The sequence below is a fragment of the Pleurodeles waltl genome, chromosome 4_2, assembly GCF_031143425.1.
Source record: "Pleurodeles waltl isolate 20211129_DDA chromosome 4_2, aPleWal1.hap1.20221129, whole genome shotgun sequence".
NCBI classification, from domain to species: Eukaryota; Metazoa; Chordata; class Amphibia; order Caudata; family Salamandridae; genus Pleurodeles; species Pleurodeles waltl.
In genome coordinates, this window is record NC_090443.1 from 293,672,368 (window position 1) to 293,700,051 (window position 27,684).

The 27,684-nt window shown below is 46.8% G+C and overlaps 1 protein-coding gene across 3 annotated transcripts in view; it reads right to left on the reverse strand.

The window, feature by feature from the left end:
- Window positions 1–27,684, reverse strand: part of LOC138292552 (putative RNA-binding protein Luc7-like 2) — a 311,074-nt gene that overhangs the window by 201,853 nt on the left and 81,537 nt on the right. For all 3 annotated transcript variants that reach the window (XM_069231227.1, XM_069231228.1, XM_069231229.1), the window contains one exon: window positions 12,961–13,059. In XM_069231227.1, coding sequence (XP_069087328.1) covers window positions 12,961–13,059 — 99 coding nt within the window. The remainder of the gene's footprint in view (window positions 1–12,960; window positions 13,060–27,684) is intronic.

A 27,684-nucleotide genomic window follows, 5' to 3' on the forward strand; every position in this document is an offset into this window, starting at 1 on the left:
AGAGGGAAAGACAAGAGATGGGCCTAGGACCCATCAATGGTGGCAGCAATATAAATAGGGTCAGAGATTCTCCTGACATGTTGAAAATCCCTAAAGGGATTGTAACTAAATATGAAGATGGTGATGACATCACCAAATGGTTCACAGCTTTTGAGAGGGCTTGTGTAACCAGAAAAGTGAACAGATCTCACTGGGGTGCTCTCCTTTGGGAAATGTTCACAGGAAAGTGTAGGGATAGACTCCTCACACTCTCTGGACAAGATGCAGAATCTTATGACCTCATGAAGGGTACCCTGATTGAGGGCTTTGGATTCTCCACTGAGGAGTACAGGATTAGGTTCAGGGGGGCTCAAAAATCCTCGAGCCAGACCTGGGTTGACTTTGTTGACTACTCAGTGAAAACACTAGATGGTTGGATTCAAGGCAGTGGTGTAAGTAATTATGATGGGCTGTACAATTTATTTGTGAAAGAACACCTGTTAAGTAATTGTTTCAATGATAAACTGCATCAGCATCTGGTAGACCTAGGACCAATTTCTCCCCAAGAATTGGGAAAGAAGGCGGACCATTGGGTCAAGACAAGGGTGTCCAAGACTTCAACAGGGGGTGACCAAAAGAAAGGGGTCACAAAGACTCCCCAGGGGAAGGGTGATGAGACAACCAAAACTAAAAATAGTAAAGAGTCTTCTACAGGCCCCCAAAAACCTGCACAGGAGGGTGGGCCCAGAGCCTCTTCACAAAACAATGGGTACAAGGGTAAAAACTTTGATCCCAAAAAGGCCTGGTGTCATAGCTGTAAACAGCATGGACACCAAACTGGAGACAAGGCCTGTCCCAAGAAAGATTCCACTCCAAACTCCCATCCAGGTAACACTGGTATGGCTAGTCTCCAAGTGGGATCAACAGTGTGCCCAGAGCAAATCAGGGTCCACACTGAAGCTACTCTAGTTTCTGAGGGTGGGGTGGATTTAGCCACACTAGCTGTCTGGCCGCCTAACATGCAAAAATACAGACAGCAACTCTTAATTAATGGGACTAGAATAGAGGGCCTGAGGGATACAGGTGCCAGTGTCACCATGGTGACAGAGAAACTGTTTTCCCCTGGCCAATACCTGACTGGAAAAACTTACACAGTCACCAACGCTGACAATCAGAGAAAAGTACATCCCATGGCAATGGTTACTTTAGAATGGGGAGGGGTCAATGGCCTGAAACAGGTGGTGGTCTCCTCAAATATCCCAGTGGACTGTCTGCTTGGAAATGACCTGGAGTCCTCAGCATGGGCTGAGGTAGAACTAAAAACCCATGCAGCAATGCTGGGTATCCCTGAACTGGTGTGTGTGAAAACAAGAGCACAGTGCAAGGCACAGGGTGAACAAGTAGAGCTGGAGTCTGGAAGAATGGCCCAGCCTACCAAGAGAACGGGAAAGTCAGTTGGGAAACCAACTGCAACACAGCAAAAGAAAGGGAACCTCTCTTCTCAGGAAGAAGTTCTGCCCTCTGAGGGACCTGAGCCTTTGGAGCTTGAACCTTACCAGGTTGAGCTCTTGGGCCCAGGGGGACCCTCAAGGGAGGAGCTGTGTAAGGGACAAGAAACCTGTCCCTCTCTTGAAGGCCTTAGGCAGCAAGCTGCTGAAGAGTCCAAAGGCAAGAAAAATGGAACGCATAGGGTCTATTGGGAAGATGGACTCCTGTACACTGAGGCCAGAGACCCCAAACCTGGTGCCACTAGGAGAGTGGTAGTGCCTCAGCTGTTCAGAGAGTTCATCCTAACATTGGCCCATGACATTCCCCTTGCTGGACATTTGGGACAAACCAAGACGTGGGAGAGGTTAGTCAACCACTTCTACTGGCCCAATATGTCCAACATGGTTAAGGAGTTTTGCCTCTCCTGCCCCACCTGTCAAGCCAGTGGTAAGACAGGTGGGCATCCAAAGGCCCCCCTCATTCCACTTCCAGTGGTGGGGGTTCCCTTTGAAAGAGTGGGTGTGGACATAGTTGGTCCACTGGAACCTCCCACAGCCTCAGGAAATATGTATATCCTGGTAGTAGTGGATCATGCTACCAGGTATCCTGAAGCTATTCCCCTTAGGTCGACTACTGCCCCTGCAGTAGCCAAGGCCCTCATTGGTATCTTTACCAGAGTGGGTTTCCCTAAGGAGGTGGTGTCTGACAGGGGTACCAACTTCATGTCAGCATACCTAAAGCACATGTGGAATGAGTGTGGAGTGACTTATAAATTCACTACACCATACCACCCACAAACTAATGGCTTGGTTGAGAGATTCAACAAGACATTAAAAGGCATGATCATGGGGCTCCCAGAAAAGCTCAAAAGGAGATGGGATGTCCTCTTGCCATGTCTGCTTTTCGCTTACAGAGAGGTGCCACAGAAGGGAGTAGGATTCTCACCCTTTGAACTTCTGTTTGGTCATCCTGTGAGGGGACCACTTGCTCTTGTTAAAGAGGGCTGGGAGAGACCTCTCCATGAGCCAAAACAAGACATAGTGGACTATGTACTTGGCCTTCGCTCTAGAATGGCAGAGTACATGGAAAAGGCAACCAAAAACCTTGAGGCCAGCCAACAGCTCCAGAAGTTTTGGTATGACCAAAAGGCTGCACTGGTTGAGTTCCAACCAGGGCAGAAAGTCTGGGTTCTGGAGCCTGTGGCTCCCAGGGCACTCCAGGACAAATGGAGTGGCCCTTACCCAGTACTAGAAAGGAAGAGTCAGGTCACCTACCTGGTGGACCTGGGCACAAGCAGGAGCCCCAAGAGGGTGATCCATGTGAACCGCCTTAAGCTCTTCCATGACAGGGCTGATGTGAATCTGTTGATGGTAACAGATGAGGATCAGGAGGCAGAGAGTGAACCTCTCCCTGATCTGGCACAGTAGATGGAGTGATCTACTCAGACACCCTCTCTGGCCAACAGCAAGCTGATTGTAGGAGAGTCCTACAACAGTTTCCTGAACTCTTCTCCTTAACCCCTGGTCAGACACACCTGTGTACCCATGATGTGGACACAGGAGACAGCATGCCTGTCAAGAACAAAATCTTTAGACAGTCTGACCATGTTAAGGAAAGCATCAAGGTGGAAGTCCACAAGATGCTGGAATTGGGAGTGATTGAGCGCTCTGACAGCCCCTGGGCTAGCCCAGTGGTCTTAGTCCCCAAACCTCACACCAAAGATGGAAAGAAAGAGATGAGGTTTTGTGTGGACTACAGAGGGCTCAATTCTGTCACCAAGACAGATGCTCATCCAATTCCAAGAGCTGATGAGCTCATAGACAAATTAGGTGCTGCCAAATTCCTAAGTACCTTTGACTTGACAGCAGGGTACTGGCAAATAAAAATGGCACCTGGAGCAAAAGAGAAAACAGCATTCTCCACACCTGATGGGCATTATCAGTTTACTGTTATGCCCTTTGGTTTAAAGAATGCCCCTGCCACCTTCCAAAGGTTGGTGAATCAAGTCCTTGCTGGCTTGGAGTCCTTTAGCACAGCTTATCTTGATGATATTGCTGTCTTTAGCTCCACCTGGCAGGATCACCTGGTCCACCTGAGGAAGGTTTTGAAGGCTCTGCAATCTGCAGGCCTCTCTATCAAGGCATCCAAATGCCAGATAGGGCAGGGAACTGTGGTTTACTTGGGCCACCTTGTAGGTGGAGGCCAAGTTCAGCCACTCCAACCCAAGATCCAGACTATTCTGGACTGGGTAGCTCCAAAAACCCAGACTCAAGTCAGGGCATTCCTTGGCTTAACTGGGTATTACAGGAGGTTTGTGAAGGGATATGGATCCATTGTGACAGCCCTCACTGAACTCACCTCCAAGAAAATGCCCAAGAAAGTAAACTGGACTGTGGAATGCCAACAGGCCTTTGACACCCTGAAACAGGCAATGTGCTCAGCACCAGTTCTAAAAGCTCCAGATTATTCTAAGCAGTTCATTGTGCAGACTGATGCCTCTGAACATGGGATAGGGGCAGTTTTGTCCCAAACAAATGATGATGGCCTTGACCAGCCTGTTGCTTTCATTAGCAGGAGGTTACTCCCCAGGGAGCAGCGTTGGAGTGCCATTGAGAGGGAGGCCTTTGCTGTGGTTTGGTCCCTGAAGAAGCTGAGACCATACCTCTTTGGGACTCACTTCCTAGTTCAAACTGACCACAGACCTCTCAAATGGCTGATGCAAATGAAAGGTGAAAACCCCAAACTGTTGAGGTGGTCCATCTCCCTACAGGGAATGGACTTTATAGTGGAACACAGACCTGGGACTGCCCATGCCAATGCAGATGGCCTTTCCAGGTTCTTCCACTTAGAAAATGAAGACTCTCTTGGGAAAGGTTAGTCTCATCCTCTTTCGTTTGGGGGGGGGGTTGTGTAAGGAAATGCCTCCTTGGCATGGTTGCCCCCTGACTTTTTGCCTTTGCTGATGCTATGTTTACAATTGAAAGTGTGCTGAGGCCTGCTAACCAGGCCCCAGCACCAGTGTTCTTTCCCTAACCTGTACTTTTGTATCCACAATTGGCAGACCCTGGCATCCAGATAAGTCCCTTGTAACTGGTACTTCTAGTACCAAGGGCCCTGATGCCAAGGAAGGTCTCTAAGGGCTGCAGCATGTCTTATGCCACCCTGGAGACCTCTCACTCAGCACAGACACACTGCTTGCCAGCTTGTGTGTGCTAGTGAGGACAAAACGAGTAAGTCGACATGGCACTCCCCTCAGGGTGCCATGCCAGCCTCTCACTGCCTATGCAGTATAGGTAAGACACCCCTCTAGCAGGCCTTACAGCCCTAAGGCAGGGTGCACTATACCATAGGTGAGGGTACCAGTGCATGAGCATGGTACCCCTACAGTGTCTAAACAAAACCTTAGACCTTGTAAGTGCAGGGTAGCCATAAGAGTATATGGTCTGGGAGTTTGTCAAACACGAACTCCACAGCACCATAATGGCTACACTGAAAACTGGGAAGTTTGGTATCAAACTTCTCAGCACAATAAATGCACACTGATGCCAGTGTACATTTTATTGTAAAATACACCCCAGAGGGCACCTTAGAGGTGCCCCCTGAAACTTAACCGACTATCTGTGTAGGCTGACTAGTTTTAGCAGCCTGCCACAAACCGAGACATGTTGCTGGCCCCATGGGGAGAGTGCCTTTGTCACTCTGAGGCCAGTAACAAAGCCTGCACTGGGTGGAGATGCTAACACCTCCCCCAGGCAGGAATTGTCACACCTGGCGGTGAGCCTCAAAGGCTCACCTCCTTTGTGCCAACCCAGCAGGACACTCCAGCTAGTGGAGTTGCCCGCCCCCTCCGGCCAGGCCCCACTTTTGGCGGCAAGGCCGGAGAAAATAATGAGAAAAACAAGGAGGAGTCACTGGCCAGTCAGGACAGCCCCTAAGGTGTCCTGAGCTGAAGTGACTCTAACTTTTAGAAATCCTCCATCTTGCAGATGGAGGATTCCCCCAATAGGGTTAGGATTGTGACCCCCTCCCCTTGGGAAGAGGCACAAAGAGGGTGTACCCACCCTCAGGGCTAGTAGCCATTGGCTACTAACCCCCCAGACCTAAACACGCCCTTAAATTTAGTATTTAAGGGCTACCCTGAACCCTAGAAAATTAGATTCCTGCAACTACAAGAAGAAGGACTGCCTAGCTGAAAACCCCTGCAGCGGAAGACCAGAAGACGACAACTGCCTTGGCTCCAGAAACTCACCGGCCTGTCTCCTGCCTTCCAAAGATCCTGCTCCAGCGACGCCTTCCAAAGGGACCAGCGACCTCGACATCCTCTGAGGACTGCCCCTGCTTCGAAAAGACAAGAAACTCCCGAGGACAGCGGACCTGCTCCAAGAAAAGCTGCAACTTTGTTTCCAGCAGCTTTAAAGAACCCTGCAAGCTCCCCGCAAGAAGCGTGAGACTTGCAACACTGCACCCGGCGACCCCGACTCGGCTGGTGGCGATCCAACACCTCAGGAGGGACCCCAGGACTACTCTGATACTGTGAGTACCAAAACCTGTCCCCCCTGAGCCCCCACAGCGCCGCCTGCAGAGGGAATCCCGAGGCTTCCCCTGACCGCGACTCTTTGAACCTAAAGTCCCGACGCCTGGGAGAGACCCTGCACCCGCAACCCCCAGGACCTGAAGGACCGGACTTTCACTGGAGAAGTGACCCCCAGGAGTCCCTCTCCCTTGCCCAAGTGGAGGTTTCCCCGAGGAATCCCCCCCTTGCCTGCCTGCAGCGCTGAAGAGATCCCGAGATCTCTCATAGACTAACATTGCGAACCCGACGCTTGTTTCTACACTGCACCCGGCCGCCCCCGCGCCGCTGAGGGTGAAATTTCTGTGTGGACTTGTGTCCCCCCCGGTGCCCTACAAAACCCCCCTGGTCTGCCCTCCGAAGACGCGGGTACTTACCTGCAAGCAGACCGGAACCGGGGCACCCCCTTCTCTCCATTCTAGCCTATGCGTTTTGGGCACCACTTTGAACTCTGCACCTGACCGGCCCTGAGCTGCTGGTGTGGTGACTTTGGGGTTGCTCTGAACCCCCAACGGTGGGCTACCTTGGACCAAGAACTAAGCCCTGTAAGTGTCTTACTTACCTGGTTAACCTAACAAATACTTACCTCCCCTAGGAACTGTGAAAATTGCACTAAGTGTCCACTTTTAAAACAGCTATTTGTGAATAACTTGAAAAGTATACATGCAATTTTGATGATTTGAAGTTCCTAAAGTACTTACCTGCAATACCTTTCGAAGGAGATATTACATGTAGAAGTTGAACCTGTGGTTCTTAAAATAAACTAAGAAAATATATTTTTCTATACAAAACCTATTGGCTGGATTTGTCTCTGAGTGTGTGTACCTCATTTATTGTCTATGTGTATGTACAACAAATGCTTAACACTACTCCTTGGATAAGCCTACTGCTCGACCACACTACCACAAAATAGAGCATTAGTATTATCTCTTTTTACCACTATTTTACCTCTAAGGGGAACCCTTGGACTCTGTGCATGCTATTCCTTACTTTGAAATAGCAAATACAGAGCCAACTTCCTACACTATGGTTTGGGTTTTTGCATCACGTATGGGAGTATTTCTCCCTTGGGATGCCCTAGGGTCTTGACTTGTTTGTCAGGTCAGTCACTTCTACTGGGTTTTCTGGTAATAGCTTTCTATTCAAGCCTCTGAACACAGTTTACTTTGAGGGATTTCCAAAATATGAGTGTATCTTACTACGGGTAAGGTATTTACTACTTGGTCTTTTGAATACAAATGATGAATGTATTTATTGTGTGATTTGTAGCCCTGAGGAAGTCTATGCCTTGAAGGAATTGGTGCATATGTGGATTATTCCTCTTATGGATGTTTGGTGACCACTGCACCTCTTGAAGCGACAATTAAAATACAAGCATAAACAATAGCAGGAACTGGGCTGACTGAGAGGTGCGTCTACACCAGCTTCCTAGCCATCAGAACTGTTTGCTTTAAGATATAAATAAGACTCTTAGCTACTTACCTGTAACTCCAGTTCTAATGCATTCATATCTTTCATATATGCACATTCTTGAATCATTCCCCATCATCAGACTGGGAATCACCTATACTTTTAAAAGCATTAATCAGTGTTAAAATGTCTGTGGGCCTCTACAACAGTGTTTGTTTTGAAGAAATACCCACCTCGTTTGAAGTAACCCAACATTCAGCCAATGATGTGCACGTGCCAGCTCTCCTACTCCCTCTAGAAATCACACTAGCTCTGATCTTATAGCACATGTTTAAGAAGAGCATGTAATGAATGAGCCCCGAGGACTGAGGAGGGAGGGTCACATTTGAATATGAATAATACCAATGCGGGGAACTGGAATAACAGGTAAGTAACTAATAGAGCATGTGGTAATGGGTTCCCTGCTGTTCCTCATAGGAATGAGATGTTTGCTCAGACCTGCGTTCTTCTTTCCTAATTTTTTTATCTGTGGAACGTCCACAGTTTTTCTGTGTGGCGGTGGCTGCTGGTGCTTCATAGAACAAGTTTAGTTTTGGAAACTCTACAGGTCTCCTTTTCAGTTACCACCTGCAACAACGCCTGCACACTCGCTTGCAAGAGATACTGTATACAAGAAGGGGCTTACAGCTTGCTCATTGCATAACATTTGTTGGCTTCATTGTCACTCTTATTGTCTGCCGTCTAATTGGCCAGCACATGCTGACTTCACTCCCCCTTCTCTCAGCTGGAGCATGGACCACATACTGATTGCTGTTCTTTCACAGATCGCGCTGTGATTGAGGCACTACTTTCATTTTTAATTCTACCCTGTCGCCCTTGTTGAACCTCTTGCAATTTGTAAATATGTTTTACTATGCCATAGGCACTTCAAAGAAGTCTGTTTCTACTTTGAAATGGATGTTTATTTTGACAACAGATGTTAGCTGCTTCCAAATGTATTTTCACTAAGACATGGACACAATTGCTTTCTTTATGTGATAGGATTTCTTGTCCAATGTTGTATTTGTTTCTTTTTCACACATGGGGAGATTAATTGATTTGCTCAAAATCACAGGGGTGTTGTGCTGAGACCTAAGAAGCACTGGCAAAGCTAATAGGTCTTGCCTTTTAGACTATTGGATTTGCCATTGCCTTTTGTTCATGCTGTATAGCATGGGCATTGCATACTTGCCAATGATTTGTAGCCATGCATTATAGCAGTGTGGCTGCTGTGCAGCATGGCTAAAAATAATAATCAAAAGTACTATGGTGCATCCAGTGTTAATGCTTAAAAAGTGCATTAGCCCTGCCTGTGTCATAGCACTTTATTTAATTTTAGCCACACTGCAAAGCATCCACATTGCTGTACAGCATGGATACAAAATATTGTCTGAGCAAATAGCTCTCATAGGCAAGACCTGTGAACTATGCCAATGACTGTTTGTGCTGCCTTTGTGGTAGTGCTTGGTGGGCAGCTTTTCATAAACCCATTCCCAGGGTTTGGGCATATCTAAGGAGGGCATTTCTTTTAGCTTTCCACGAGATATAGTAGAGTTTTAGAAGGAATAGTCCTACATATATCACAGCACAAAGACGTGTGAGTAGGATAAAGGCAGTAAATTCAATCCATGTAGATCATCAGTATACATCTTTTTCTATCCTCAGGAACAACAAGATTTAAATAGCAATGTTTCTTCTCTGTATCAATCACGGCGAAAGACCATGACAGCTGACAGAGAAAAGGGACTCCATGGCCCAGAAAAAGGAATTTACCCTAAAACCAACTCAAAGTACTCTGTAAGCTCAAGGTATGACTAGTTCCGTCCCATGGTAGACCACAAAAAGTAAAAACATAGAGGTCACTGATAGGTTACAGTAGAGCTTTGCTCGGGGTCTCAGAAATACGAGCTATGGTGGCCTCTAGGAGGAGTAGAAAAGCTGCCACTTCCTGCTTATTGGCTGAAGTTCGGATTGCTTCAAATGAGGTGGATATACTAATAAACACCAACTATTATTGAGGCCTATGGCCATTTAGATACTGTTAGTTAAGATTACCGGTGATTCCCATCCTAATGATGGAGAATGAGTCACGCATGTGAATATATAATATCCAATGCTTGAGAATGGTATTTCTGCCAAACTGTCAAATTTGGGCTCATAGTGGGACTCCTTGGCATAAAAAAGTAGGCATCAAAAAACTAACAGGAAGAAGAGAAAAGAGCTTTCCCGAGTGATGAAACATTAGCTCCCAAACAGCAACTCCAGCGGCAGAGAGAGAGAAGAGGGAATTTAGACAATGCATGAATGTCCCCAGAAAAGACACAAAACACTACTAGTTTAAAGGATAAGGGCTGCATCCAGATATGGTTAGAACAGCCTGTCAAATAAATAAAGGTGGTCTCCCTTAACCTGTACATCTAACAAAGAAATTAAGGAACTACAGTGATAGTATCTCCTGGATGGGAGCAGAGATAGTTCCCATCTTTAAGAAAGGTAACCCCTCTAACCCTGTTAACTACCGCCCAATCTCCTTAATCGATAACTTCCAAAAACTTTTTGCAAAGCAAATTTTGTCCCGTCTAGAAGAATGGATTCTGGAAACCAATGCTATTTCTGATTTGCAAGCAGGGTTTAGGCCAGCAGTTAGTACCATAGATCAGGTGCTAAGATTCCTTACAATAAAATGGAAGACTGTGGAAGTAGGAGGTGGCAATCTTTTTGTAGTTTTTATTGATCTTAGAGCTGCGTTTGACTTGGTCCCAAGAAACCAGCTATGGCTGACACTAGCCAATATGGGTGTCCCACACGGCCTTTTGAAACTCATCACCTGACTACATGAGAATACTTATGCTCAAATTAGGAGCGGCAAGAATGGTGATCTAACAGAACCAGTCGCTATTGAGAGGGGAGTCAGACAGGGGTGCGTTTTGGCCCCAACTCTTTTTCTTCTATATATAAATAATTGTATTAAGTATTTAGCAAATTGCACTAATGATTCCCCAAAGCAGGCCGGGACCAAAGTCCCATGCTTACTTTATGCAGATGACACTATCCTTCTGTCCAAATCATCCATGGGAATCCAGAATCTGGTTAATCAGTTCGGTGTATTCTGCAGAGATTACGGGTTAGACCTAAATCTCAAGAAAACTAAACTCATGATATATAGTCCCCCGAACAAGAAGCTCAGAGCAAATATAAAGATAAATTAAATTCCTCTGGAGAGGGTAATTGAATACGATTATTTGGGCATCAGACTATCCGATAAGGGCAGCTGGGATGCAGCTATAAGGAAAGGGGCACTAACAATCAGCCAAAGATGTGGAGTGATAGGACGCAAAGCTAGCACTGCAACAAGTCCCCCTCTGACCCTCATCTCTGAAATATACAAAGTCCAAATCCACGCCGCGGCCCTATACGGAGCGGATCTTTGGGGATCCCACAGACAAATGGATACTCTTCAAGTCAAAGAAAATAATTTCCTTAGACACATAGCTAGACTAGGGAAGGGTACGCCGATGCTCCCCCTAAGACTGGACCTGGGTCTAAATAGTATTAAAGACACAGCATACTTAAGACCACTTCTGTACTGGGTCAGACTATGGAAAACGGATGAACTCGAACCTTTCAGGTTAGCAGTTAAAGAATTATTGCCACCTTGCTATGGATGGGAAAAAGTACGATGGCTAAGGGAGATGAAAGTAGCCTGGGTTAAACTGAATCTATCCCAATATTGGGAGAATCCGAGATGATTCCTGGTAACGCTAAACGCTTGATCAAAGACCGTTATTGGGAAAAGATCCATGAGGAATCTCTCGGCTCAAATGGGTTAGGTCGGCTGACAGCAGAGTTCCTGCTGGTTAAGCACGAACCTCTGCCTGAAAGCTTCCTGGATCTCCCCATACCAGCTCGTGCTCGTTCTCTATTACTTCAGTTCAGATATGGAACATTGGCAGTCAACAGCTTCACGGCCTGCTGGTCGACCAATAGTTCCTTATCTGACAAATGCACAAACTGCCATCTATCCAAGGAAACTTCTGAGCATGTCCTATTTTTCTGTCCTATTTTTCTGTCCTTTGTACAAATGCCCCCGAGGGAAGTGGATTACCCCTCTGTGTAAAACACTGTCAATACAAAATCGTAAGTGCATATAGAATATGTAAATATGATACTTCCATGCTGATAGTGAGTTCTGTTTCTAAATATTTGGCAGCAGCATGGAAAATCCGCAGTAGGATCACTATGGATCTTAATCCACCGGTTGAAGTACAGTCTAGAAGTTAGCGAACTAACACCCTGTTTACAAATGGTAAAATGCAATCTACTTGTTCAACTCATTCAATAGAACTGATTAACTTAGGGCATCACTTTCCACTGGTTGTTTTTTTAACTTTTGCTAACAGGAGTTATTGTATGTAGTTTTTAGCTCTTATTTTTATTGTATAAACCCGTTTTAAATGCTTTTTATGCTTTTAACAACTGATCAGTATCATTTTAGCATTTAGCGTCCTGCATAGGGTAGGATCCAGAGACTATTTTGTGAGTCTTGTCTTAACTATTTTTGAAACCTTTTATGTAATTTTATGAACTTTTTTTCCTGTATTAATTGTCAATGTCCTTTTTATATATATTACTTTTTACTTTTCAAATGGCCCAAATTTGGACCGAATAAACTATTGATTGATTGATTGATAGTATCTAGTTAGACAACCTACAGTCTGTATTTGTTCCACGCACAGACTCACTTAAACTTCTCAATTATGTTCAATTTACATGGTTCTTACAAGGGCTTCAGCCTCCTTTAACAAAGTAAGTATAAACACACAGTCAGCGCCTTAGCTAGGTTGCAGCTAAGCAATCCGTGGCACAGGAACAGCTCATGAGCTGTGTGCCCAGCAATAGTCTTCAGAGCAAGGGCAAAAGCTTTAATTTCCCCTTTTATATACACCTGCTTTTTTTTTTTTTTTTTTTTTAAAGATGACTTTTCTTAAACTGCATTGCATGTCTACTCGCCTCATGTTATGTCATTTGAGGCACCCACAGTACAGCATACTCTAAATCACTTGCAAGGACTACACACTAAATAACCCACTCCCTTTTAGGATCATGTACTCCATATAGAACTGAGCACAAAGGGTTAGACTGGTCCACCACTGAAGGAAGGGAATGAAACAAAACAATACTTCTGAATATATAATGTGTCTGTTGAGCCACTAAAGCAGCTCAGGGAGATCTGCAGCCCTAAGCGTGACGTGCCCCAGGCATCTGGTGACCCAAGGAAGTACAGGAACAAGTCTCAAAAGTACCATAAATACCTAAAACCAATGCTCTCGTCTTTATTGCCAGGAAAAGCCAGACCCAAATCACAGATAAAGCAAACAGGCTTTGACGCTTGATGTTTACACAATTCCACCAGCAGTACAATTTACAAAAATAAAGTATTTTAAAATCAGCAATAACATCCATTTTAAACTCACGTCCAGTTCAAAGAAGTAATCATGGTGCTTGGATGCAATTTCATAATCCGCCCGAAGAGCCAGGTCATGTACCTTTAAACAGTCGCCAAGATCCATCCGCTGAAATTAGAAAGCCACATGTTAGACAAGCAATAACGAAAGCCTTTCACCAGGAAGACATGACGTACAACACTTTAAATCACTCCCTCGATTCTGCAAACAGAAAGGCAGTTAGAGGGAACAGTCCTCAAAAAAGAAGTTACCCTTATCTTCTAAAACCTTCGCAATGACTATCTGATGGCATCTGCCACAAATCAAAACCTAAAATACTGCGATTGCCCCATGGCTCATGAGAGTCAAACTACTACGAGTAAAGGCGCAGGGCGCTCATCAGAGCCTACACTGAGCACTTCATTTAGGCTTTTCTAGGAAATACCGTGGAGTCATTGCATGATAAAACTTTGGTAACAATAAATACTGTGCAGGTTATTTTAAGCTGTGGGCTCGTTTCACATGAGAACGTCTCACACGGTCTTCGGGAGCCAATCCAGAATTATGTTTTACAATTAACACCCCCAGTGCAGAAACAGTCTTAGAAACATCCGATGCTGAGCTGCCACATATGTATACAGCAGGGTCAGAACTTGAAATGACAAATAGGATGGAACTGTGTTGGCTGCATTATAACATTTCAGATTGTCATGGAATGTTTTTCTGCAGAAGAGACATTCCTGTCAGACACTCTACAAGTTGATGGCAGAAGGAGCTCCCCAGCAATGTACTCGTTTGTGGGCTTTCCCCAGACTCCCTGATTTCAGTGCAGCGGTCACACAAGCAAATGCATCTTCCATGTGACCCTAAATGCTAGCTATTAAAGTTCCAAGCTACAGTGTGGCCTGAGGACTGCAGTTGCATGTGTCCATTTTGGCTAAAAACACTCTTGAGCCAGCTGTGTCCCTACTGCAGACCTGCCCAGCAACCGGAGGTCACCAAATTTACCTACAACCACGATCGGCTGGAATGTCTCATAGCTGACCAAGAAACTTCCCTGCGCTGAGGCCCAAATCATAACAGCAAGACTGAGGGGGGCATTCGAAGTCTGGCGGTCTTGAGACCACCAGACTCGGGGTGGTTGTCAGACCGCTGCGGTAGTGGAGGTCTGATAGGCCCCATTCTGAACTAGGCTGAGCCACTGCGGTCCAACCGGTTGTAATCCACCAGGGTAGCGCTGCAAGCAGCGCTGCGCTCTGGATTACGAGTCCCCATCCGCCAGCCTTTCCATGGCGGTTTATACTGCCATGGAAAAGCCGGCGGAATGGGGGTGCCCGGGGCCGAATTACGGGTAGTGAAATGCGCGATGGGTGCTGCTGCACCCACTGCACCGCCACATTGGTGCCGGCTCGATTCCGAGCCGGCGCCAATGTTAAGGCCCTTTTCCCCGAAGGGCAGGTCCTGCATTGAACTTGGAATAGGGCCAGCAGTTTTCCTAGCGACACTAGCAGTCAGGTGGCAGAATGGCCACCTGAGTAATTGTGCATTAAGCAGAATTTTAAATGTGTTCTAACAGACCATACAGTGTAACCAGACCACCATTTCAAATCAAAGTTAGATTCCTTAAAGAAGCTAACAAAACAAATATAGGAAGACCAGCGCTTTTTATGGCAATTCTTGAATCCACAGTGAGATCATGAAAACAAGGTATCTGTGCTCAACACCTTTCTGGCCACAGTTTTCAGCTATACCCTGATAATGGAATCTGAACTTCATAACAGTTTCTAAGCGCAAAAGTGCCCCACATATGCAGGAAAAGGGCACAAAGAATCATCCTAGCAACACAAATTCCCATTTCCAGAGCTGTCACGGCTTGTGTGGGTGGGGCTTAGTTGGGGGGGGGGGGGGGGGGAATAGTCATGAATTCAACATATCAGGCACTGGGAAGCCCCCGTTTGATCACAGCTTTGCAACTTGCCAGGAGTAAAGATTTTGACTACCTGAAAATAAACACTAAGGGACAGATGTACAAACCGTTTTGCATGGCGCAAACTGTGAAATTCGCAGTTTGCGCCATGCAAAACGGCAATCACGATGCACATTCCCATTTTGCGAGTCGCAAAATGGGAATGCGACTTGCAAATAGGAAGGGGTGTTCCCTTCCTATTTGCGATTCGCACCGTGATACAGAATTGCTTTGTGACCACGAATGCGGTCGCAAAGCAATTTGCAGTTAGCACCCATGTCAAGTGGGTGTCAACTCATTCACAAAAGGGAAGGGGTCCCCATGGGACCCCTTCCCCTTTGTGAATGTCGCCCAAAATATTTTTTCAGAGAAGGCAGTGGTCCAACACTGCCTACTCTGAAAAAACGAAACCAAATGGTTTCATTTTTTCTTTTGTAATACAACTCGTTTTCCTTTAAGGAAAACGAGCTTCATTACAAAAAAGAAAAAAAAAAAAGAAAAAAAAAACTGTTTTGTTGAAAAAGCAGTCACAGACAAGGAGGTCTGCGGTCTCCAGCAGGCCACCATCCCTGTGAGTGCAGGGAATCGCAAGGGGGTCGCAAATTGTGACCCACCTTATTAATATTAATGAGGTGGTCTTTGCGACCCCCTTGCGATTCGCAGAAGGTGTCTGAGACACCATTCTGCATATGCTTTTGCGAATCGGGAATTGAGAGTCGCACCGACTCACAATTTCCGAGTCGCAAAAGCATATCTTGCTACATCTGGCCCTAAATTTCAAGGTGAAACTCGCGACAATGCAAAGAGCAAACTTGTGCTCATCCTCACTCCACTTATTTGTTTCTGGTCAGACATGCAGGGACCTTAGTACATATACAACCAACCATATGGGATTAACTTAAACTTCTTAGAATACGATTGTGTTCTATGGACGCAATTGGGGTTATTTTAAAAAACTTCCAACTCCTGATTCAATTAACCAATTTAGAGTTAAATGCATTTTCTATGTCTGCATTTTAAATTGGTGCATGAGTGTTGCCTTATTTATTCCTCACAGAAACCAGTGATGACTTTTAGGAGTAAATTGTTACTACTGTGTGCAAGCTCAGCCACAGCTCAGATCAATTTAGGGGCCTATTGATCCCTTATTACAGTTTAACAATCCAGTTTCCAACAATACCAATTCTAAACAAGCAAAATGTGCTGTGTCATTGATGGGTTTAGGCACTTCATAAACCTTTATACATGAACTCTATCTCTCATCTTTGCATTTGTGCATCCATTCATCTAGCCAGTGTGAGACTCATTCTTGCATTCACCCTATGACAAAGCAAAACACATGCAAGATAGATTTAAAGAATGTAAGTAGAAAAATAAAAACAGACTACCATCAAAACATGGTGGACATATGCTTACTATACAACAAAGCTAAATATAGCAACTGGTGTCCACCTTGCTGGGGCATATACACAGTCTATCATTGCTTTAAAGTTACAGCATGACCATCACATTTAGAACAAATGTACTGCCCATCTTGGATCAATAAAACAATAATACACTATAGACAAAAGTATTCCATAATGGTCTCTTTTAGAGGACATGCCCACGTGGAATGAGGCACACTCCAGGGGGAATGAGTGTCCTTTCAGCACTGTCTCAAGGTTTAGTATCCTCCTAAGAAAAATGAACATAAAAAGAGGAGAAGCAAACAAAAAAAGGGAAACTGCAAAAAGGAGAAAACTGAAAACTAAACGTCTCGCCAACCAGCCTGGACCCTGGAGTGCACTCATTTTCAGAAACTGCCATTCACAGGGTGGGAGAGCCAATGATTCATGTGGATTGAACCACTACTCTGTGCAGTGGGCTTTTCTGGATAGAAACACACTATAAATGACTCTCCGGGAGAGCTCTGCCAGTATAGAGCAGGTCCAAAGGCCCTCTATGTACCTACATGGATATATATGGATTATTTAATCATTTGTATTATTAAAAGATACTGGCAGACAGCTAAAAAGAGATTCTGGCAAAAAAGTATTAGATAGGTTACAAATCTTCTCCCCCTAGCATTTGTCAGAGGAGGTAACAAACACCAAAATCCTTCCTACAAAATGCATCTGTGAGATTTTATATAACAAAAGACCCATGTGTAGGCTTTAATGTGAAGTAATAATAATTCACCCTTAAATGCGTATTGACTTTAAACATATACTTTTCACAAGAGATTTGTCAAGACTACTGCATTTATCTAAACTTTTCATTATAAACGATCAGGCCTATAACCTTCAACATTGGCGTGTCACTATAACCAGCACAAACCTATTGTTTTGGTAGGATGATTTACCACAAGGCATCCATCAGATATATCATGATGAGATTACAAATATGTACAAAATTATAACTGTCAAACAAATAGCAATTCCCTAGTAACAGATCGTAATAAAGATGATCATTGTGCAGTCTTCTGTACACATACTTCAAATCTTCTATACCCAAGGATTGTTTTGTTGGGTCACCAAAACCCTGGCCTGGCACAATAATCTGAGAGAGTTAATGTTACAAAATACTTATCTTTAGGCTTTGATAAAATAGTAATAACAACACACCCTTAAATACCTATTGCCTTTTAACAAATGCTCTTCAGAATAAATAGGTGACACCTACTGTCTTTATCACAATGTTTCCAAATAAACAGATCTAACCTATGGAATCTGACATTGTTTTACCTAATGAAAAGATAAAGGCTATAGACTTCACCACTGGCTTTACATCTTAACCAAAAGATCTTAACCGAAAGAGGGTTGATCATGTGCACATAAACTGGCAAATATCAGGTATACAGTTATAACATTATAAATATGCAGAAAAATACAGCTGCAAAACAATATACAGGGAGTGCAGAATTATTAGGCAAGTAGTATTTTTGAGGATTAATTTTATTATTGAACAACAACCATGTTCTCAATTGTAAGGAAATGCCTCCTTGGCATGGTTGCCCCCTGACTTTTTGCCTTTGCTGATGCTATGTTTACAATTGAAAGTGTGCTGAGGCCTGCTAACCAGGCCCCAGCACCAGTGTTCTTTCCCTAACCTGTACTTTTGTATCCACAATTGGCAGACCCTGGCATCCAGATAAGTCCCTTGTAACTGGTACTTCTAGTACCAAGGGCCCTGATGCCAAGGAAGGTCTCTAAGGGCTGCAGCATGTCTTATGCCACCCTGGAGACCCCTCACTCAGCACAGACACACTGCTTGCCAGCTTGTGTGTGCTAGTGAGGACAAAACGAGTAAGTCGACATGGCACTCCCCTCAGGGTGCCATGCCAGCCTCTCACTGCCTATGCAGTATAGGTAAGACACCCCTCTAGCAGGCCTTACAGCCCTAAGGCAGGGTGCACTATACCATAGGTGAGGGTACCAGTGCATGAGCATGGTACCCCTACAGTGTCTAAACAAAACCTTAGACATTGTAAGTGCAGGGTAGCCATAAGAGTATATGGTCTGGGAGTCTGTCAAACACGAACTCCACAGCACCATAATGGCTACACTGAAAACTGGGAAGTTTGGTATCAAACTTCTCAGCACAATAAATGCACACTGATGCCAGTGTACATTTTATTGTAAAATACACCCCAGAGGGCACCTTAGAGGTGCCCCCTGAAACTTAACCGACTATCTGTGTAGGCTGACTAGTTTTAGCAGCCTGCCACAAACCGAGACATGTTGCTGGCCCCATGGGGAGAGTGCCTTTGTCACTCTGAGGCCAGTAACAAAGCCTGCACTGGGTGGAGATGCTAACACCTCCCCCAGGCAGGAATTGTCACACCTGGCGGTGAGCCTCAAAGGCTCACCTCCTTTGTGCCAACCCAGCAGGACACTCCAGCTAGTGGAGTTGCCCGCCCCCTCCGGCCAGGCCCCCACTTTTGGCGGCAAGGCCGGAGAAGATAATGAGAAAAACAAGGAGGAGTCACTGGCCAGTCAGGACAGCCCCTAAGGTGTCCTGAGCTGAAGTGACTCTAACTTTTAGAAATCCTCCATCTTGCAGATGGAGGATTCCCCCAATAGGGTTAGGGTTGTGACCCCCTCCCCTTGGGAGGAGGCACAAAGAGGGTGTACCCACCCTCAGGGCTAGTAGCCATTGGCTACTAACCCCCCAGACCTAAACACGCCCTTAAATTTAGTATTTAAGGGCTACCCTGAACCCTAGAAAATTAGATTCCTGCAACAAGAAGAAGGACTGCCCAGCTGAAAACCCCTGCAGCGGAAGACCAGAAGACGACAACTGCCTTGGCTCCAGAAACTCACCGGCCTGTCTCCTGCCTTCCAAAGATCCTGCTCCAGCGACGCCTTCCGAAGGGACCAACGACCTCGACATCCTCTGAGGACTGCCCCTGCTTCGAAAAGACAAGAAACTCCCGAGGACAGCGGACCTGCTCCAAGAAAAGCTGCAACTTTGTTTCCAGCAACTTTAAAGAACCCTGCAAGCTCCCCGCAAGAAGCGTGAGACTTGCAACACTGCACCCGGCGACCCCGACTCGGCTGGTGGCGATCCAACACCTCAGGAGGGACCCCAGGACTACTCCGATACTGTGAGTACCAAAACCTGTCCCCCCTGAGCCCCCACAGCGCCGCCTGCAGAGGGAATCCCGAGGCTTCCCCTGACCGCGACTCTTTGAACCTAAAGTCCCGACGCCTGGGAGAGACCCTGCACCCGCAGCCCCCAGGACCTGAAGGACCGGACTTTCACTGGAGAAGCGACCCCCAGGAGTCCCTCTCCCTTGCCCAAGTGGAGGTTTCCCCGAGGAATCCCCCCCTTGCCTGCCTGCAGCGCTGAAGAGATCCCGAGATCTCTCATAGACTAACATTGCGAACCCGACGCTTGTTTCTACACTGCACCCGGCCGCCCCCGCGCCGCTGAGGGTGAAATTTCTGTGTGGACTTGTGTCCCCCCCGGTGCCCTACAAAACCCCCCTGGTCTGCCCTCCGAAGACGCGGGTACTTACCTGCAAGCAGACCGGAACCGGGGCACCCCCTTCTCTCCATTCTAGCCTATGTGTTTTGGGCACCACTTTGAACTCTGCACCTGACCGGCCCTGAGCTGCTGGTGTGGTGACTTTGGGGTTGCTCTGAACCCCCAACGGTGGGCTACCTTGGACCAAGAACTAAGCCCTGTAAGTGTCTTACTTACCTGGTTAACCTAACAAATACTTACCTCCCCTAGGAACTGTGAAAATTGCACTAAGTGTCCACTTTTAAAACAGCTATTTGTCCATAACTTGTAAAGTATACATGCAATTTTTATGCTTTAAAGTTCCTAAAGTACTTACCTGCAATACCTTTCGAATGAGATATTACATGTAGAATTTGAACCTGTGGTTCTTAAAATAAACTAAGAAAATATATTTTTCTATAACAAAACCTATTGGCTGGATTTGTCTCTGAGTGTGTGTACCTCATTTATTGTCTATGTGTATGTACAACAAATGCTTAACACTACTCCTTGGATAAGCCTACTGCTCGACCACACTACCACAAAATAGAGCATTAGTATTATCTATTTTTACCACTATTTTACCTCTAAGGGGAACCCTTGGACTCTGTGCATGCTATTCCTTACTTTGAAATAGCACATACAGAGCCAACTTCCTACATTGGTGGATCAGCGGTGGGGTACAAGACTTTGCATTTGCTGGACTACTCAGCCAATACCTGATCACACGACAAATTCCAAAATTGTCATTAGAAATTGATTTTTGCAATTTGAAAAGTTTTCTAAATTCTTAAAAGACCTGCTAGGGCCTTGTGTTAGATCCTGTTTAGCATTTCTTTTAGAGTTTAAAAGTTTGTAAAAGTTTGAATTAGATTCTAGAACCAGTTGTAGATTCTTAAAAAGTATTCCAACTTTTAGAAGCAAAATGTCTAGCACAGATGTGAATGTGGTGGAACTCGACACCACACCTTACCTCCATCTACAGATGAGAGAGCTAAGGTCACTCTGTAAACTAAAGAAAATAGCAATGGGCCCCAAACCTACCAAAGTACAGCTCCAGGAGCTTTTGGCAGAGTTTGAAAAGGCCAACCCCTCTGAGGATGGCAACTCAGAGGATGAAGATAGTGACTTGGAGGGAAATTCCCCCCCTCCAGTCCTACTTAGGGAGAGCAGGGCTTCTCAAGCCCTGACTCCACAAATAATAGTCAGAGATGCTGGTTCCCTCACAGGAGGGACCAACAACTCTGAAATCACTGAGGATAACTCCAGTGAAGAGGACATCCAGTTAGCCAGGATGGCCAAAAGATTGGCTTTGGAAAGACAGATCCTAGCCATAGAGAGGGAAAGACAAGAGATGGGCCTAGGACCCATCAATGGTGGCAGCAACATAAATAGGGTCAGAGATTCTCCTGACATGTTGAAAATCCCCAAAGGGATTGTAACTAAATATGAAGATGGTGATGACATCACCAAATGGTTCACAGCTTTTGAGAGGGCTTGTGTAACCAGAAAAGTGAACAGATCTCACTGGGGTGCTCTCCTTTGGGAAATGTTCACAGGAAAGTGTAGGGATAGACTCCTCACACTCTCTGGACAAGATGCAGAATCTTATGACCTCATGAAGGGTACCCTGATTGAGGGCTTTGGATTCTCCACTGAGGAGTACAGGATTAGGTTCAGGGGGGCTCAAAAATCCTCGAGCCAGACCTGGGTTGACTTTGTTGACTACTCAGTGAAAACACTAGATGGTTGGATTCAAGGCAGTGGTGTAAGTAAGTAATTATGATGGGCTGTACAATTTATTTGTGAAAGAACACCTGTTAAGTAATTGTTTCAATGATAAACTGCATCAGCATCTGGTAGACCTAGGACCAATTTCTCCCCAAGAATTGGGAAAGAAGGCGGACCATTGGGTCAAGACAAGGGTGTCCAAGACTTCAACAGGGGGTGACCAAAAGAAAGGGGTCACAAAGACTCCCCAGCAGAAGGGTGATGAGACAACCAAAACTAAAAATAGTAAAGAGTCTTCTACAGGCCCCCAAAAACCTGCACAGGAGGGTGGGCCCAGAGCCTCTTCACAAAACAATGGGTACAAGGGTAAAAACTTTGATCCCAAAAAGGCCTGGTGTCATAGCTGTAAACAGCATGGACACCAAACTGGAGACAAGGCCTGTCCCAAGAAAGGTTCCACTCCAAACTCCCATCCAGGTAACACTGGTATGGCTAGTCTCCAAGTGGGATCAACAGTGTGCCCAGAGCAAATCAGGGTTCACACTGAAGCTACTCTAGTTTCTGAGGGTGGGGTGGATTTAGCCACCCTAGCTGTCTGGCCGCCTAACATGCAAAAATACAGACAACAACTCTTAATTAATGGGACTAGAATAGAGGGCCTGAGGGATACAGGTGCCAGTGTCACCATGGTGACAGAGAAACTGGTTTCCCCTGGCCAATACCTGACTGGAAAAACTTACACAGTCACCAACGCTGACAATCAGAAAAAAGTACATCCCATGGCAATGGTTACTTTAGAATGGGGAGGGGTCAATGGCCTGAAACAGGTGGTGGTCTCCTCAAATATCCCAGTGGACTGTCTGCTTGGAAATGACCTGGAGTCCTCAGCATGGGCTGAGGTAGAACTAAAAACCCATGCAGCAATGCTGGGTATCCCTGAACTGGTGTGTGTGAAAACCAGAGCACAATGCAAGGCACAGGGTGAACAAGTAGAGCTGGGGTCTGGAAGAATGGCCCAGCCTACCAAGAGGAAAGGAAAGTCAGTTGGGAAACCAACTGCCACACAGCAAAAGAAAGGGAACCTCTCTTCTCAGGAAGAAGTTCTGCCCTCTGAGGGAACTGAGCCTTTGGAGCTTGAACCTTATCAGGTTGAGCTCTTAGGCCCAGGGGGACCCTCAAGGGAGGAGCTGTGTAAGGGACAAGAAACCTGTCCCTCTCTTGAAGGCCTTAGGCAGCAAGCTGCTGAAGAGTCCAAGGGCAAGAAAACTGGAACCCATAGGGTCTATTGGGAAGATGGACTCCTGTACACTGAGGCCAGAGACCCCAAACCTGGTACCACTAGGAGAGTGGTAGTGCCTCAGCTGTTCAGAGAGTTCATCCTAACATTGGCCCATGACATTCCCCTTGCTGGACATTTGGGACAAACCAAGACGTGGGAGAGGTTAGTCAACCACTTCTACTGGCCCAATATGTCCAACATGGTTAAGGAGTTTTGCCTCTCCTGCCCCACCTGTCAAGCCAGTGGTAAGACAGGTGGGCATCCAAAGGCCCCCCTCATTCCACTTCCAGTGGTGGGGGTGCCCTTTGAAAGAGTGGGTGTGGACATAGTTGGTCCACTGGAACCTCCCACAGCCTCAGGAAATATGTATATCCTGGTAGTAGTGGATCATGCTACCAGGTATCCTGAAGCTATTCCCCTTAGGTCGACTACTGCCCCTGCAGTAGCCAAGGCCCTCATTGGTATCTTTACCAGAGTGGGTTTCCCTAAGGAGGTGGTGTCTGACAGAGGTACCAACTTCATGTCAGCATACCTAAAGCACATGTGGAATGAGTGTGGAGTGACTTATAAATTCACTACACCTTACCATCCACAAACTAATGGCTTAGTTGAGAGATTCAACAAGACATTAAAAGGCATGATCATGGGGCTCCCAGAAAAACTCAAAAGGAGATGGGATGTCCTCCTGCCATGTCTGCTTTTCGCTTACAGGGAGGTACCACAGAAGGGAGTAGGGTTCTCACCCTTTGAACTTCTGTTTGGTCATCCTGTAAGGGGACCACTTGCCCTTGTTAAAGAAGGCTGGGAGAGACCTCTCCATGAGCCTAAACAGGACATAGTGGACTATGTACTTGGCCTTCGCTCTAGAATGGCAGAGTACATGGAAAAGGCAACCAAAAACCTTGAGGCCAGCCAACAGCTCCAGAAGTTTTGGTATGACCAAAAGGCTGCACTGGTTGAGTTCCAACCAGGGCAGAAAGTCTGGGTTCTGGAGCCTGTGGCTCCCAGGGCACTCCAGGACAAATGGAGTGGCCCTTACCCAGTACTAGAGAGGAAGAGTCAGGTCACCTACTTGGTGGACCTGGGCACAAGCAGGAGCCCCAAAAGGGTGATCCATGTAAACCGCCTTAAGCTCTTCCACGACAGGGCTGATGTCAATCTGTTGATGGTAACAGATGAGGATCAGGAGGCAGAGAGTGAACCTCTCCCTGATCTTCTGTCATCAGACCCAAAAGATGGTACAGTAGATGGAGTGATCTACTCAGACACCCTCTCTGGCCAACAGCAAGCTGATTGTAGGAGAGTCCTACAACAGTTTCCTGAACTCTTCTCCTTAACCCCTAGTCAGACACACCTGTGTACCCATGATGTGGACACAGGAGACAGCATGCCTGTCAAGAACAAAATCTTTAGACAGTCTGACCATGTTAAGGAAAGCATCAAGGTGGAAGTCCACAAGATGCTGGAATTGGGAGTCATTGAGCGCTCTGACAGCCCCTGGGCTAGCCCAGTGGTCTTAGTCCCCAAACCTCACACCACAGATGGAAAGAAAGAGATGAGGTTTTGTGTGGACTACAGAGGGCTCAATTCTGTCACCAAGACAGATGCTCATCCAATTCCAAGAGCTGATGAGCTCATTGATAAATTAGGTGCTGCCAAATTTCTAAGTACCTTTGACTTGACAGCAGGGTACTGGCAAATAAAAATGGCACCTGGAGCAAAAGAAAAGACAGCATTCTCCACACCTGATGGGCATTATCAGTTTACTGTTATGCCCTTTGGTTTAAAGAATGCCCCTGCCACCTTCCAAAGGTTGGTGAATCAAGTCCTTGCTGGCTTGGAGTCCTTTAGCACAGCTTATCTTGATGATATTGCTGTCTTTAGCTCCACCTGGCAGGATCACCTGGTCCACCTGAGGAAGGTTTTGAAGGCTCTGCAATCTGCAGGCCTCTCTATCAAGGCATCCAAATGCCAGATAGGGCAGGGAACTGTGGTTTACTTGGGCCACCTTGTAGGTGGAGGCCAAGTTCAGCCACTCCAACCCAAGATCCAGACCATTCTGGACTGGGTAGCTCCAAAAACCCAGACTCAAGTCAGGGCATTCCTTGGCTTGACTGGGTACTACAGGAGGTTTGTGAAGGGATATGGATCCATTGTGACAGCCCTCACTGAGCTCACCTCCAAGAAAATGCCCAAGAAAGTGAACTGGACTGTGGACTGCCAACAGGCCTTTGACACCCTGAAACAAGCAATGTGCTCAGCACCAGTTCTCAAAGCTCCAGATTATTCTAAGCAGTTCATTGTGCAGACTGATGCCTCTGAACATGGGATAGGGGCAGTTTTGTCCCAAACAAATGATGATGGCCTTGACCAGCCTGTTGCTTTCATTAGCAGGAGGTTACTCCCCAGGGAGCAGCGTTGGAGTGCCATTGAGAGGGAGGCCTTTGCTGTGGTTTGGTCCCTGAAGAAGCTGAGACCATACCTCTTTGGGACTCACTTCCTAGTTCAAACTGACCACAGACCTCTCAAATGGCTGATGCAAATGAAAGGTGAAAATCCTAAACTGTTGAGGTGGTCCATCTCCCTACAGGGAATGGACTTTATAGTGGAACACAGACCTGGGACTGCCCATGCCAATGCAGATGGCCTTTCCAGGTTCTTCCACTTAGAAAATGAAGACTCTCTTGGGAAAGGTTAGTCTCATCCTCTTTCGTTTGGGGGGGGGTTGTGTAAGGAAATGCCTCCTTGGCATGGTTGCCCCCTGACTTTTTGCCTTTGCTGATGCTATGTTTACAATTGAAAGTGTGCTGAGGCCTGCTAACCAGGCCCCAGCACCAGTGTTCTTTCCCTAACCTGTACTTTTGTATCCACAATTGGCAGACCCTGGCATCCAGATAAGTCCCTTGTAACTGGTACTTCTAGTACCAAGGGCCCTGATGCCAAGGAAGGTCTCTAAGGGCTGCAGCATGTCTTATGCCACCCTGGAGACCCCTCACTCAGCACAGACACACTGCTTGCCAGCTTGTGTGTGCTAGTGAGGACAAAACGAGTAAGTCGACATGGCACTCCCCTCAGGGTGCCATGCCAGCCTCTCACTGCCTATGCAGTATAGGTAAGACACCCCTCTAGCAGGCCTTACAGCCCTAAGGCAGGGTGCACTATACCATAGGTGAGGGTACCAGTGCATGAGCATGGTACCCCTACAGTGTCTAAACAAAACCTTAGACATTGTAAGTGCAGGGTAGCCATAAGAGTATATGGTCTGGGAGTCTGTCAAACACGAACTCCACAGCACCATAATGGCTACACTGAAAACTGGGAAGTTTGGTATCAAACTTCTCAGCACAATAAATGCACACTGATGCCAGTGTACATTTTATTGTAAAATACACCCCAGAGGGCACCTTAGAGGTGCCCCCTGAAACTTAACCGACTATCTGTGTAGGCTGACTAGTTTTAGCAGCCTGCCACAAACCGAGACATGTTGCTGGCCCCATGGGGAGAGTGCCTTTGTCACTCTGAGGCCAGTAACAAAGCCTGCACTGGGTGGAGATGCTAACACCTCCCCCAGGCAGGAATTGTCACACCTGGCGGTGAGCCTCAAAGGCTCACCTCCTTTGTGCCAACCCAGCAGGACACTCCAGCTAGTGGAGTTGCCCGCCCCCTCCGGCCAGGCCCCCACTTTTGGCGGCAAGGCCGGAGAAGATAATGAGAAAAACAAGGAGGAGTCACTGGCCAGTCAGGACAGCCCCTAAGGTGTCCTGAGCTGAAGTGACTCTAACTTTTAGAAATCCTCCATCTTGCAGATGGAGGATTCCCCCAATAGGGTTAGGGTTGTGACCCCCTCCCCTTGGGAGGAGGCACAAAGAGGGTGTACCCACCCTCAGGGCTAGTAGCCATTGGCTACTAACCCCCCAGACCTAAACACGCCCTTAAATTTAGTATTTAAGGGCTACCCTGAACCCTAGAAAATTAGATTCCTGCAACAAGAAGAAGGACTGCCCAGCTGAAAACCCCTGCAGCGGAAGACCAGAAGACGACAACTGCCTTGGCTCCAGAAACTCACCGGCCTGTCTCCTGCCTTCCAAAGATCCTGCTCCAGCGACGCCTTCCGAAGGGACCAACGACCTCGACATCCTCTGAGGACTGCCCCTGCTTCGAAAAGACAAGAAACTCCCGAGGACAGCGGACCTGCTCCAAGAAAAGCTGCAACTTTGTTTCCAGCAACTTTAAAGAACCCTGCAAGCTCCCCGCAAGAAGCGTGAGACTTGCAACACTGCACCCGGCGACCCCGACTCGGCTGGTGGCGATCCAACACCTCAGGAGGGACCCCAGGACTACTCCGATACTGTGAGTACCAAAACCTGTCCCCCCTGAGCCCCCACAGCGCCGCCTGCAGAGGGAATCCCGAGGCTTCCCCTGACCGCGACTCTTTGAACCTAAAGTCCCGACGCCTGGGAGAGACCCTGCACCCGCAGCCCCCAGGACCTGAAGGACCGGACTTTCACTGGAGAAGCGACCCCCAGGAGTCCCTCTCCCTTGCCCAAGTGGAGGTTTCCCCGAGGAATCCCCCCCTTGCCTGCCTGCAGCGCTGAAGAGATCCCGAGATCTCTCATAGACTAACATTGCGAACCCGACGCTTGTTTCTACACTGCACCCGGCCGCCCCCGCGCCGCTGAGGGTGAAATTTCTGTGTGGACTTGTGTCCCCCCCGGTGCCCTACAAAACCCCCCTGGTCTGCCCTCCGAAGACGCGGGTACTTACCTGCAAGCAGACCGGAACCGGGGCACCC